At 44.4% G+C, this 14399-nt stretch overlaps 1 protein-coding gene across 1 annotated transcript in view; it reads right to left on the reverse strand.

Annotated features, from left to right (window-relative positions):
- CMYA5 (cardiomyopathy associated 5) overlaps window positions 1-14399 on the reverse strand; it is a gene marked incomplete at its 3' end in the record, with an annotated part of 37083 nt that overhangs the window by 22533 nt on the left and 151 nt on the right. Inside the window, 4 exon segments of the mRNA XM_009574740.1 lie at window position 1; window positions 3-5822; window positions 6874-6883; window positions 10423-10457. The exon segment at window position 1 is cut by the window's left edge and continues 841 nt beyond it. Of these exon segments, the coding sequence (XP_009573035.1) occupies window position 1; window positions 3-5822; window positions 6874-6883; window positions 10423-10457 (5866 nt within the window).

A 14399-nucleotide genomic window follows, 5' to 3' on the forward strand; every position in this document is an offset into this window, starting at 1 on the left:
GAGACAATGAAAAATCACCTGACTGTTCCTGCTCTGGTTGAATCTTTTCTTGTTGCTGTACTGTGCCAGTGGAATGCAATAAATCCGGATACTGCAAATCCACTTCAGCCATTTGAGGTTGCTGTGTTTCACCAATTGAACATGATAAATCCATTAGTTCTGCCTCTGGTTGTATGATTTCACGGTGTTCTAATCTGCCAGCAGATAAATCTGAATGGTTTGATTTTGCATGTACAGTTTCTTGTTCTGCCTCACTAACAGAATAAGATAACTGTGAATGTCCCAATTCTGGCTGTGCTTTCTCTCCTTGTGCAGCTTTTTTGAAGGAATACAGGAAGCCTGGCGGCTCCTCTTGAGCAGTTTGTGCTTGCTCTGTTTTGCCAGGCCAAGATGATAGATCTGGTTTTCCTAATCCCAGTTGTGTAGTTTCTTGTGTCTGCATTTTGTCAACAGAATATGAGAAATCAGGATGCTTTGGCTCTGGTTTTGCCATTTCTCTTTGCTCTGCTTTTCCACCATGAGGTGATGCATCTGGAGGTCCTAGTTTATCTTTTGCAGCTTGTGGATGCTCTGCTCTGCTGACAGACTGTCCCTCATCAGGGCTTCCCAAGGCTGTGTGCACCATCCCTTGCTGCCCCACTTTGTCGGTGGGGGATGCCAAGTCTGCGTGGCCCAGGTCCAGCTGGGCAGGTGGGAGTTGCTCTGTTTTGTCATGAACATACAATGCATCCAGCTGTTCCAACCCCAGCTGGGTTGTTTCTTGCACTTTGTTGAGGGAGCATGCTAGACCAGGGTGTTCGGGTTTCAGCTGTGCAGTTTCCAGTCCTCCTGCTTTGAAAATGGAATAAAGCAAGTCAGGATGTCCCTGCCCTGGTTCTGCCATTTCTTCTTCTTCTGCCATACCCACAGAATGGGCCAAACGTGGAATTTCCACTTCTGGCTGAACCGTTTTCTGTTCTGCTTTTCCAAAGGGGTAAGTTAAACCTGTTTGCTCCGATTCTCGTCGTTGCACCTCTGTGCTATCCAGAGGATATATCACATCACCGTGTCCTGCCTCTGGTGGGGCCATTTCATCATCTGGCCTATCAATGGAAAATGATACATCTGGTTGTTCCAAGTCCTCCTGGGCATGTTTTAATTTCTCTGTTTTACCAGGAGAATGTGATAACTTTTCTTGCTCTAACTCCTGTTTTGTGATTTGCTGCTGCTTTTCTCTGCCAACAGAATTTTTTCTCTGTTTCTGATGCAACACTACTACTTCTTGTTGGTTTGTCTCATCAGTGCAATGTGACAAATCAGGATGCTCCATTTCCCACGGTGCAATTTCTGGCTCATTTGCTTTGCCAAGGGAATCTGGATGTTTTGACTCTATTTGTGCAGTTGCTGGAGAAGCTCTTTTTCTGGCCATTTTAGGCAATGCTTGATATTTAGACTCAAACTCTTGAGTTGCTTGTTCTTTGGCTTTACCAAAGGAAAACGATAAATCTGGATATTTTGAATCAAATTCTGAAGTTTCTTGCTGGTTTTTTTGGCCATCAGAACATGTCAAATTTGAGGATTTAGATTCCACTTCCATACTTTCATTTTGTGCTGCTTCACCAAGGGTTCCTGGTGAATCCAAATGTTCTGATTGTCCTTGTGTTTCTCCCATGGAGTACAAGAGCTCTGGATGTCCTGACTCCTGCTCTGTGGTGTCACCTAGTTTTGCTTCACCACTGTCGCATGAAAAATGTGGATGTTCCATCACCAGTGGTGTAGTTTCTTGTTGCTTCAAACGAAATGGTAAGGTTGGATGTTTCAACTTTTTCTGTTTTTCAGCTTTGTGAAAGGAATATGACAAATCTGGATATTCTGAACTAATTTCCATTTCCAGTGGAGCTTCTTTTCCACTGGAAGATGGCAAAAATATTTGCTCCAGCTCTGGATGTGCTATTTCTTGTTGCTCTGTTTTGCCAGTAAAACTTGAAAGAAATGGTTGCTCTGATTCGTGTTGTGTCATTTCTTCCTGCGTTTCTGCACTTACACAGAATGTCTGTTCTGGATATACTGGCTCTGTTTGCATTTCTTTTTGCGTTTGTTCACTGAGAGAATATGGCAAAGATGGATGCACTAACTCTGGTTGAGCTGTTTCTTGCTGTGCTAAATTAATTTGGTTTATGACCTGTGGCTCTTCTTTCCCCCAGGTTTCTAACAAATCTGAATACTCCATTTCCATTTGCATAGCTTTCTGTTGGACTGTTTCTTGCTGTTCTAGCTCTTTCTTTACTGTATCTTGACATTCCATTCTGCCAAAGGAATATGATACATCTGGCTGGGCCACATCCAGTGGTGTGCTTTCCTGTTCCTGACTACCAGCAGTGGAAGAGGAGGGAAGCGATTGCTCCTGCTCCAGTTGTACCATTTCCAAGGTCTTTGCTCTGTCGGCTGAATGTGAGGAGCCCAAAGGCCCTGACTCCTCTGCTTCTTGCATTGCTTCTCCAGTGGTAAATGAGAAGTCCCTATTTTCTGAAGCTAGTTGTATATTTTCTTGTTGCTCTGCTTCACTAATGAAACATGATGGCTCTGGATCCTCTAAGTGTTTTTGTACGGCTTCTTGTGCTGTTTCTCCATGGGAATATGGCAAATCTGCTTGCTCCAACTTTGGTTGCAATATTTCCTGTTGTTCTGTTTTGCCAGTGCAGTATGTCATCTCTGGCTGTTCTGTCCTTAGCTGTGAGGTTTTCTGTTGCTGTTCCTTTCCAGTAGAATATGACAAAACTGGATGCTCTGACCGCAGCTGAGTAGTTTCTCCTTGCATTCCCTTGGCATGGGAATACAGCTTACCTCCAGGTTGTGAATCCTGCTGTACAGGCTGTGGCTGTTCTTCTTTATCATCAAAATATGACGTAAAAGAATTGTCCACATCTACTCGTGCCAATTCTTGCTGCTTTGTTTTATTCGTGGGATACGGTAAATCTGAAAGTGCTGTTTCCAGATACCCAGTTTGCTGTGTCTCAGCTCTTCTGGTGGAATCCGATATATCTGGATGTACCAGCTGGAGTTCTGTAGTGTTTTCTTTCTCTGCTTTTTCCATCAAACACGAGAAATCTGAAGGTACCAGTGCAAGCTGTGCTGCTTCTTCTAGCTCTGCTTGTTCAGGGGAATAAGACTCTGACTGTTCCAGTTCCAAAGGAACAGATTTTTGTTTTTCTGTTTCTTCCCTGGAAAATAAAAGCTCCTGATGTTCTGTTTCCCGCTGTGCACTTTCTGATTTCTCTGCTTCTTCTCTGGAAAAAGAAAAGTCTGGATGATCCATCTCCAGCTGTGCACTCTCCAATTCCACCGTTTCTTCTCTGGAGTATGAGAAATCTGCGTGCTCTGTCTCCAGTTGAGCACTCTCCAATTCCTCTGTTTCTTCCCTGGAAAAAGAAAAATCTGGATGACCCATCTCCAGCTGTGCACTCTCCGATTCCATCATTTCTCCTCTGGAATATGAGAAATCTGGGTGCTCTGTCTCCAGTTGAGCGCTCTCTGATTCCTCCGTTTCTTCCCTGGAAAAAGAAGAATCTGGATGATCCATCTCCAGCTGTGCACTCTCTGATTCTTCTGTTTCTTCCTTGGAAAAAAAATCTGGATGGTCTGTCTCCGGTTGTGCACTCTCCAATTCCTCTGTTTTTTCTGTGGAATGTGAGAAATCTAGGTGCCCTGTTTCCAGCTGGGCACTCTCCAATTCCTCTGTTTCTTCCCTGGAATATAAGAAATCTGGATGTTCTGTCTCCAGTTTTGCACTCTCCAATTCCTCTGTTTCTTTTGTGGAAAAAAGCAATTCTGGATATTCTGTCTCCAGTTTTGCACTCTCTGATTCCTCTGTTTCTTCGCTGGAAAAAGAGAAGTCCGGATGCTCTGTCTCCATCTCTGTTCCCTCTGATTCCCCAATTTCTTTGCTGGAATATGAGAAATCTGGACGGTCCATCTCCATTTGTGCACTCTTTACTTGTTTAGTTTTTTCAACGGAAAAATCAGGGTGATCCACATCTTCTCCTTTATTTGCAGCTGAAGTTTTTTGAGTTTCTTGTGTTTCTGTGTGAACAGGATATGAAATGCCAAAATATTTAGAATCTATCTTTTCATGAACAGGTAAATTTAGTTTAATTTCTTGCTCCTCCGATTCTGTTTGCTTCCTTAAGTGAACATTTTGGTTTTCTGGTGGTGGGGTCTTTTCACTCTCTTTTTTTTTAGCAGAATACAATAGACCTGAATGCTCAGTTTCTGACCGTGCTGTTGTTGATGAATGACACTCAGTTTCTTGCTTCTCTGTGTCATCTACAGAATGTGGTAATAGCACATGTTCAGACTCAGACTGTGCAGTTTCTGATGACTGAGGAATAATATCCTCCTGTCTTGTTTCAGATAGAGTGGAATATTCGGCTTCACCTGATGGAGCACTAGGTAAGTAAGACTGAACTGCTGACTTCTGTGCTTCCCTCTCAGGATGTTCTGACATGGATGCTGTAGGCAAAATAGGCTGGGTACTTTGTCTACTTAATTCATTAACAAAATCTGCTGAAACAGACTGTGGTGCACAATTGGGCTGAATTTTCTGCTCCGTCGGTTCATCCAGAAGATCTGATGCTGTCAGCAGGGATTGGTCTGGTTTCTTGTTTGCAGTTTCAGCTGAAGGAAGCGGCACTTTTTTCTCTGATTTAGCATCAGACTCTAATGAGATGGAGGCTGATTGCTCTGTTATTGACGTTTTGGCCACAGGTGAATAACTTGGCTGCTTTTTGGCTTCTTCAGGAGGGCAGAACTTCAGTGACTGTCCTGATATCTGATTTGGAATCTCCAGCAGAGATTGTCTGTCTTTTCTTTCACCACGTTGAAGAGCTGTTTCTGCACCAAAGCTTGAAAATCTGCTTGGTTTATCTTTCATTTTAATGGGTTTAATATTTTCAGATGAAACATCATCTTTATTAGTAAGCCGTTTTTCAAGAGGCGTTGCTGGTGAAGAATAGCTTTGATTTGCATGTGCTGTGGGATGCTGTCTTTGCTCCTTCCTTCTCTCTGATGGTGTTTCAAGATTTCTACTTCTTGCTTTCCGGAAAGGTTTTGGATGTGTTGCTTCTGAAAGTGAACTGAACTTCTGCAATCTTTCTTTTACTGATGTTTCAAGGAACTGTTCAGAATCTCCTGAAACTGAGCTACTTCTCTGGATTCTGGTTTTCTCCAATGTTTCAGGGGCTGGCTCAGTCCCTCCAAAAATTGAGTTGAACAGCTGGATTCTGGCTTGTACTGGTCCTCCAAGGATCGGCCCTACTTTTCTCAGTCTGCTTTCTCTAAATATTGATCTTATCGGAGCACGTTTTACTGGCTCTTCTGCCATGTTCTCTAGAACTTCTTTGTCGTCCAACATTTCCTCATCTGTGTCTTGTGCTTCCACCTGTTCAACATTAAACACAGAGCCCTGCACGTCTCCTAGAACAGTTCTTGGTTCTTGCCTCTGCATTCCAGAAAAGTCACGTTTCATACTGCCCTGGCCTCCCTTCAAGTTTGTAGCCATCGGTACTCTATTTGAAGATTTACGCTTCCTTTTCCGCACAATCTTACCTTCATCCATAATAAAGATAACTTTTCCTGGAGGAGAACCTACTGGTGAACTTTCTATACTGTAAAGATCAGAAGTTGTACTAGTTTCTGAGGTCCAGGGAGTAGAAGATCTGCTCGAGCTGGTTTCCCAAGTTATCCCACTATCTTCACTTTGAACTGTCACCATAGAAAAGGAAGGGTTAGACATGATGTACTGCAGCCTGGGTTTCACATCTTCACTTTGGATAACATCTTTTAAACTAAAAAAAAAAAAAAAAAAAGAACAAAAGAAAAAAAAAGCCATAAAATCACAAAACAAATTAAATTATCGCAAATCTAAATTTTTGCATTAAAGCAAAAATACTTTTCAAAGTTGTCAAAATACTGCATATGCATAAATTTTAAAACACAAGCATAAGCAAAGTCATATTTCATCTGAGAAATGTATTTTAGATAAATTTTCATAAAGCTGCATGTTGCAAGGTTAGTTCAATTTTAAAACACAAGCATAAGCAAAGTCATATTTCATCTGAGAAATGTATTTTAGATAAATTTTCATAAAGCTGCATGTTGCAATGTTAGTTCAACATGCTCTTAACAATGCAGGAAAAACAGTCTTTGATCTGACCTTGTTTTGCCAGTGTGAGATTGAGCTGATTCTGAGGCTATTCTCCAGTGCCTGGTTATCTCATAGTATAATTTAAACCTTGCATTAAACACTTACAAGATACTGTCAGTGTTTTAATAGCACCCACACTTGCTTTGCCTAAGTGTAAATGATTACACAATGCTCAAAGGAGTAGAGAATCTGTCCGTTAGTTTGTTACCGACTTCTGGTATGTTTCATCCTCCAAGCACTCTACATATTTAACAAAGTAATTTAGAATACATTCAACAATAAAAATATACTGAGCCCTCCCCAAATGAAATAACAATGTTTTATAAAGCTAACTTCAAACCTTATGATATGCAATCAGTACACTATCATACACTGCAATTAAATCTCTTCCAGTTAAAAAAAAAAGCTGGAGAAATGTTTTCTAGGAAGCTTTAGGAAAAAAACAGTCTTAGAAGTAACAGTGTAAGGAAGAGCAAAAGCAATTAAAAGACATAATATTAATTTTTTAAAAGTATTTTTAGGGTTACAACAGTTATTTCAAAAAAAGCATAGAAAAGGTAATCATAACGCTCAACCCCGATATTTCTTCAGTAGGCAGTAGTTCATTTAGGCAACGGTGTTTGTAGCTTAGGAAAGACAGGCAGAGTATCTGCTGGCAAAGGCAGAGGCTTCAGTAGAGCAGAATTGATGACGTCCCTGTCACTCCCATGCAAGGATGCAAACCTACGGCCACACAAGGTCCTACTTCCACTGAACAGAGGAAAGGGTCACTTTCCAGGTGATTAGGATAAAGCACTTCTTCAGGAAGAGTGAAGAAGTCTGGCTCCTGACCGTGGGATCGGAGAAACAGAACCCATCTGACTGACTACCACAGGCTGTGACCCAGCACCGCGCGGGCGCCAGAGATGCCTGCTCTGCAGGCTGCAGAGGTGGGGGGACACCCCTGAGGAGCAGCCGGCATCGGTCCAGAGGGTGCCAAGCGCCTTGCAGAAGGCAGAGGTCTTTGAAGGAGGAGAAGAGGAAGTCATTAGGACAACCATAATCGCTCCATCAAGCAGACTCTCCAAACGCTAAGGTTTTTGTAAAGGACCCTCAGCAAAACTGCTCAGTACCTATTAAAACGAAAACGTAATCCTGATACTAGCAGTGCTGGCCTTACCTTTCCATGAATTTGCTCCCCAGAGCACAGCACAAGAAGGGCTGCCCTGAGCTGGCCCATGCTGAGGTCCATGCAGATTGCTGCACAGACCATCTCATCTCTGGTGTCCTCAGTGCTAACTGAAGGCTAAAGTCACCCTGTGGGACAACAGCCTGACCAGGAGATGGTGGGACAGCATGGTATCAAAATCCAGTGATGGCACTTAAAGCCAGTTGTGGTGACTGGGCTGGCCTGGAGACTAGCAGGACAGCTTGGACTAAAGCCCACAATTCAAAGCGAGTCTGACAGTGTGATACTAAATAATCACCTCTTAAGCCAAAAAAACCCACCAAAACCAGCCCTCAAACAAATACAAAACCTCAGCATCTACAGCTGATTATCTGCCTTGGTGTAGTACTCTCTTAGCAAGGCTAGCTCCATAAGGTAAGATTTACAAGTTCAAGGAAACGGCAAAGCAAATAAATCTATACCAACTTTGCTGCTAGCTTTTCCTTCGCCAGTTTCATAGCTTGGCATTAGGTTGACTTGAGCAAAATAAAATAAAACAAAATAAATCAATAGCCGTAGTACTAAGGAAGCATTTGAGTCTTATTTGAGTCTACAATAACAGATGTCTAATCTTTTTTTTAGATTTTTCAAGTTCTAAATAACCCTCATATATTTTTAACCTATTCTTCTGCACTACATGGTGTTACTAAATAAAACTCCGTGCAGAACAGAGTGGTACTCCTACTTCAGCTGATATTAGTGAATAAGAATGGGCTGCCGTGGCCCTGACTATGCAAAAAGCTTGAATTATTCACATCATTGTCTCATTTCCAAAGTTGTGGTCACAGTCCCTATTCCTCTACAGTGCAATGAGGGCGTGCATGCTTTATATTTTTAAGACCAGAATGAAAGACACATAATTCAAGCATTTTCTCCCTATATACTTCCGCATGCTGCCCTAGTTTTGTATACAATTTGCACACTGCACAGCAATAGCTGAAAGACCCCTCTCTAGTCAGAGGAAATGTTTGCCATTGCAAAAAGACGTCACAATGTTTCAGCTCCATAAATGCAGATGAGAAGCCACTGGCATCCAGAAGGGAAAGCCAGCGCTGCCTTTTTTCCACATAGATGTTTCGTGTCGGCACGTGTGCTGTCAGTCTGTTATTTCCATGCTAGGACGTTGGCTCAAACCTTTTATAAATCTGGAAGACACTGACAATTGGTTTTGTGCTTCCTGTCATAATAGCTCAAAAGCTATAGCAATTTTTCTTACCACCTCTTGCTGCTTCTCACGTTCCTCTGCTTCTCACTACAACTTCCACGCTACGTCTGCTGGGATTTCAGGTTTCTAGTCCAGCCCAGCAGGCTGGGCACATGTTCCCTTATGTATCATACCAGGGAAGAGTTTTCACCTCCCCAGCTGCCAGAGCAGTTGTGTTCAGACACGCTGAGTGAGGTCTGTCCATCTGTGCTACACCACCACCATCACAGAGAAGCCCATCAGCTTTTTAAAATCCTCCAGAGCCTCCCTTCATCGGCTTCACATCAGAACTTGTCACTCCTGATGTCATCAAAACTTGTTGCTGTTTGCTGCGTAACACCCAGCTGAAAACGACCCAGATAAAATGACCAAGATGCCAAGCTGTGGCAATGGCCTGTACTGACAAGTCCTCTCATCCCCTAAAGGCTCCTACTTGAACCCTGCAGGCACCGTGCAGGGGAGCTGGAAGTTGGTACTGGCCAGCTTGCCTTCCCAGTTGAAGCAAATATTTTATTTTTCTATGTTTGTGGTTTTGTTCTGTACATTCCTGCAGTTCCTGCCTTCACCATGCTGCCCCTTTCCCCTGCAGCAATCAGTATGCGAAGTCTCTGCCTATTGCTGTGCATTTCCTAGGGCTAAAGCTCATCCATCTCCTTCTTCAGGGTAAGATAATTAGGAGCTACAGAAAGTCACTATTTTAAACCCAGCCTTTCACTTGTTAACCTACAGCTAACTTCCTTCAGTGTTAATGATATCCCTTCTGGCAACACAGTGGCTCATGCATCTGTTCAAATTCAAACAAATAATAATCTAAAAGCAGTAAGACTGTTGCTTGCACTGCTACAAAGCTGATTTTTATTAAGAGTAGCTGGGAGCCAGGAGCTGGGCCAGTCTCAGACATTTTGTTCCATCCTCGATGCTTGCGAATGCTTGGGAAGAGACACAACCTGCTGCGGTGCTAGTCTTTTTTCCAGACATCAGGTCATGGCACAGCCCAGTGGCATTGCTGGTCACAGCTTCACGTGCTGCTTAAGAAACCACAGCACCTCTGTGCCCCAGAGGTCTGCCCTGCCCCTGCATTCTGGATTCTCCACTGCACAGGTCGTGGAGGGAGCACAGGTATCAAACGCACACTTCGGTCTGGGTGGGAGACTTCCTTTACACAGTGATTTAATCACTTTGTTGAGACCTAAGGGGGAACTTCTCAATGTCTGAGTGTTATTTTAGATCCAAACTGCAATCCAGATCTTTATCAAGGCCTCAGTTATTATCTAAACGGCTGAAGAGAAACAAAACATGGAGTGAAGTTATTCCCCAGGTGCAGTGGCCGGCAGGGGCCGGGATGGGGGTGGGTCTGCCAGCCGCACCTCTCCCCCCGGCAACGCCCCCGCCTCGACGCTTCGCCCTGTGCGGCTGCTCCCGGTGCCCTGTAGCTCAAGCCTCTGCCCTGCCGTGCAGGGCGCTGGAAACCCTCCGCGTCCCCCCGCTCTTGCCTTCCCCCCGCATGCGCCTGCAGCGGACAAACGGCCCTGCCAGCCCCTTCCACCCCGGCCCCAGGCAGGTGCTGCCTCATCCAGCAAACTGAAACCACACACCCTTTCCCCCTGTCTGTCCTTCTTGGCTTTGGAGAGAGTATGGCAACCTTTTCTTCAGGAAGACAAACCCCCAGCGCTCCCCTTTCCACCCTCCCATTTGCCATCATTCCACTCCTTCGCTCTCCTGGATGCTGCAGCATCCCCCACGTGGCGGGCAGCCCACTCCTCCACTTTGCTTCCCCTTTCATCCTTTTCACCACTCATCCTAAGCTAGACTTGGCTGTGAAGCTTCCACACCTCTGACCTTCTTGTGGAAGGACTGCTTCATTAAAAAAAAAAAAAAAAATTTTGGAAACTCCAGGACTTTCTTCCCATTTATTGGTCTTAGGTTGTTACTAAATTAATAGATAACATCAGCCTGTCCTGGGTTCAGCTGGGATAGAGTTAAATTTCTTCCTAGTGCTGTGTTTTGGATTTAGTATGAGAAGAATGTTGATAACACACCAATGTTTTCAGTTGTTGCTAAGTACCCTGCTAGTCAAGGACATTCAGCTCAAGAAAAAACAAAACAAAACAAAACAAGCATTGTGAGGGAGCACAGCCAGGACAGCCAGCCCAGCTGGCCAACGGGGTATTCCATACCATGTGACATCATGCTCAGTATATGAATGGTAGGCGTGTTCCAGGAAGTAGCGATTGCCACTTGGTTATCAGTCAGCGCGGGTGGTGAGCAATTGCATTGTGCATCACTCATTTTGTATATTCTATCATTATCATTTTCCCTTTTCTGTTGTATTAAACTGTCTTTATCCCAACCCATGAGTTTTTCTCACTCTTACCCTTCCGATTCTCTCCCGTCCCACTGCGGGGCGGGGGGGGAGTGAGTGAGCAGCTGCCTGTCAGGTTGAACCACGACACAGCCCCATACCCATTCCAGGCAAACCAGCTACCTGGAAACACATATACATTGGCCACAGAGCCATTTTTATGTAAGCCCTGCACACAGACACATCCAGAGACCTTCCCGCTGCAAAAGGAAATCAGCTGGGAACAGTCGAGAGACAGAACCGTGTCAGAGCAGCTCACCCATCATGTAGTTGTTTGATACTCAGATATTCCAGTGGGTACGTAAACCAGTTAAATAGTAAACAATCTTCCTATAGCTGGACTTTAATCTCACCGTTATCAGTACAAAAATTAAGACCTATTAACTTCATACTCATGTTTGCCTTAAAACACAAAATACACACTTTCAAAATATTTCCCCTGTTTAGATGATTAATTCTCCATGGAGCTAGAAACAAAAGACATCTGCCGCGATCTGTCTATCTCAGATAGTAAAATGCCCAAGGGCAAGAAAATATTGCATGAACCCTCTCTGCAGATCAATAGGTTATCTATGCTGACAAGGACATGATGCCTTATCCCATCTTTATAACAGGTTCTGATGCCACGTGTTAGTCTCATTACTTGCATAAAAACCTGTGTTAGGAAACCAAATTATTTACAGATTACATCAAAAAGGGTAATAAAGATGTGAAACCCAAACTTTTCTGCTTTTTATGTGCATGCATCATAATTTTGGGGCAAGTCATAAGCTCTGCTGCACCTTTTGGGATTTTACTCCCTGTGGCTGCTGCAGAGGAATTGGTGTGGAAGCAGAGCAGTTCAGTCAGGGCTCAGGAGTTCACGTCCTGGGGGAACACCAGGGCTCTTCTGCTTCTGTCACACGGGCACTTGCTGACCTTGGGCCAGACATCTTGCTGCGTAACTCTTTTATAAAATAGGAATGAGGATATTTAGCATGCTTGAAAAGTGGAAATAGGAGCCAATGGGGAATTTCCCACTGACTGCAACATTGCACAACCAGGTGCTGCTCAACTGCATGCAGAGGAGGAAGACAAAAGCAGCAGAGCACTGGGGTTGTTAAAAATAAACCAACGACGGCAGGGTCCAGGACGGGCTGTCTTCAGCCAAGTTTGCATATTGGTTACATCTACTCTAAGCTACATTTTCAAAGCAGAAAAAAAAAAAAATCTGGTCTGCAACAGGGTCTTGAAAACATGTTTGTCAACAAATAATTAGCTTACAGCCTGAGTAAGTACGTCTCAGGAGGTCGGACCGGCTGTTCTTGCTTAGCCAGCACCTCCCAGAAGCTCTGCCCACGCACTCAGCACAGGAGAAGGCTGTAAGCTCAACAACCACGCCGACATTTGCAACAACACAGGAAATAACTTCACTCCATGTTTTGTTTCTCTTCAACTTTTTAGATAATATTAACTGAGTCCTTAATAAAGGTCTGGATTGCCGTTTGGATCTAAAATAACACGCAGACGTTGAGAAGTTCCCCCTTAGGTCTCAACAAAGTGATTAAATCACTGTTAGAGAATTAAGCGGTTAAGCAGTTAAAGAATTAGTTTTATTTAACTTTACTAAGCTATTGCTGAGCTTGGTGCAATTACCGTATCTGTGCCAAACCCCAAATTTAACATCTCCTTTAGCCTAATTAAACTAATCAAATGGATTTAAATATACTCAGTTACCACTGAGCACAATTGTTAAAAACCTCTCTGGTAGACTCTGACCTCTCTCATTAGTAAGATGGTTAAGGATAGAGATGAACTCTGCAATTCTTAATATAACCGAGAGCTATAGGGAATGGTTGCTGTGATTTAATTAAGCCGTGAGATGCAATGCACGAGTTTGCATCGCGGAGGCTGCCAGCCAGAAGCAAGACCCAGCTGTGGGGAGCTGCTAACAGGGACCCATGGAGAAGCCATTCTCCCAGTGTGAGCCGTAAATAACTGCAAGGCTACATAGATTTCCCGCCCTTTAAGGGAAAAATTAGCCATTCCCACTTACATTTTACAATTTAAGTTTTATTATTAGCCATTTAATTGCAGATTGCATTAAAAAATATCCAGTCAGTTGTGTTTTAATTGTCTGCATTGAGTAGCTCCACCCCACCGACCTCAGCTGGTTTTCTTGTAGGGTTGCACCCAAGTGCAAGCAGCATTTATCAGCACCTAACCCCTCTCTCTGCCTGTACAGGGCTGAAGAGTCAACATCTCCCTCGGGAGAAAAGCAGCGTTACACACCAGGGGTGTCCCCCCACTTCTTTGGAAAACCAGCTCTCTATTCGCTCTGCAAGGAGGTTTTCCTACAGTCCTGCGCTACGTTTCCCTGTTTGACGTTCGTTCCCACAGCACTCGGGGTGGGTTAGGCTGCACAGAGCCTCCCCGCCTCTCTTCTGCCATCTTTTTCTCGCCCAGTGACCATCAGCAATGCTTGAAAGCGCTTTGAACTGTGATGCACCCGGAGCGGTTTGTCAACGCAGGATGGCTCCACAGCCCTGAGGTTTTAGCAACTGTATGACCCAAATTTCTTAAAAAACTGGTTTCCTGAAATATTTTAAACTGTCAACATTAATGTCTTTGGTTCTTCCTGCAGCACCCACCCAAAATTAACAGGCTTTACTCAAGACAAGGAAGAAATCTTGCGACCCGATATGTGCTGGGGGACCTCACGGTCTCGTTTTGAAACCTCCGGCCGTGCCAGTGCTGGTGAAGCCCGTCCGCCTGGATCGGGCTGCAGACGCCTCGGCACCCTGCGCAGGACTGTGGCCGTGCGCTGGGCGCTCGCTCGTTATTTTCCTGATGGTAGGAGCGCAACATTATGACAACAAACTGCTTCTTTGCAAGAGTTAAGAAAAAAAGAATTTAAAAAAAAAAATCAAAGGGATAAAATATTCCTCACTGCACCCCAAAAATCAGCCACATAAATCATGCCGGGCAGTGGTGAGCACGTACAACATGTTTTTCCTTTTTTGGGGAAGAAGGGACTGAAGAGGGAGGGACAAGCGGGAAGGGAGAAAGGGCTGTAAAAAGGACCAAATTTCAATGCGCCATTGTAATCTTTGACCATTTTCCCTGACAAGCAAATCTGCAGAGCAATTAAGACCAATATGTGACCAAGAGTCAGCCAGAGAGGGAGGAGCAGAGGGAGATGCCACTTGAGCTGGCACGCCAGAGGATCTTTAAATAGAAAAGTTTTCAGGGAACTCAGGGCAGGCGCTTACTGCACAAAACTTAATTACAGCCATACCCACCCGAAACACCCCCCCTGTTAACAGCCCCCAGCGCTTTTTGTCTATGGCAAGTGGGGAAGGGAAGGGGGAAAGGCACCAAAACCAGCACCGGGCCCCAATCCTGGCATCCCCCCCAGCCCGTGCTTCGGGACGAAGCAGCCAGCTCCCCCTGAGGCTGCGAGGCC

The sequence above is a fragment of the Fulmarus glacialis genome, unplaced genomic scaffold (assembly GCF_000690835.1).
Source record: "Fulmarus glacialis isolate BGI_N327 unplaced genomic scaffold, ASM69083v1 scaffold14183, whole genome shotgun sequence".
In the NCBI taxonomy this organism is placed as follows: domain Eukaryota; kingdom Metazoa; phylum Chordata; class Aves; order Procellariiformes; family Procellariidae; genus Fulmarus; species Fulmarus glacialis.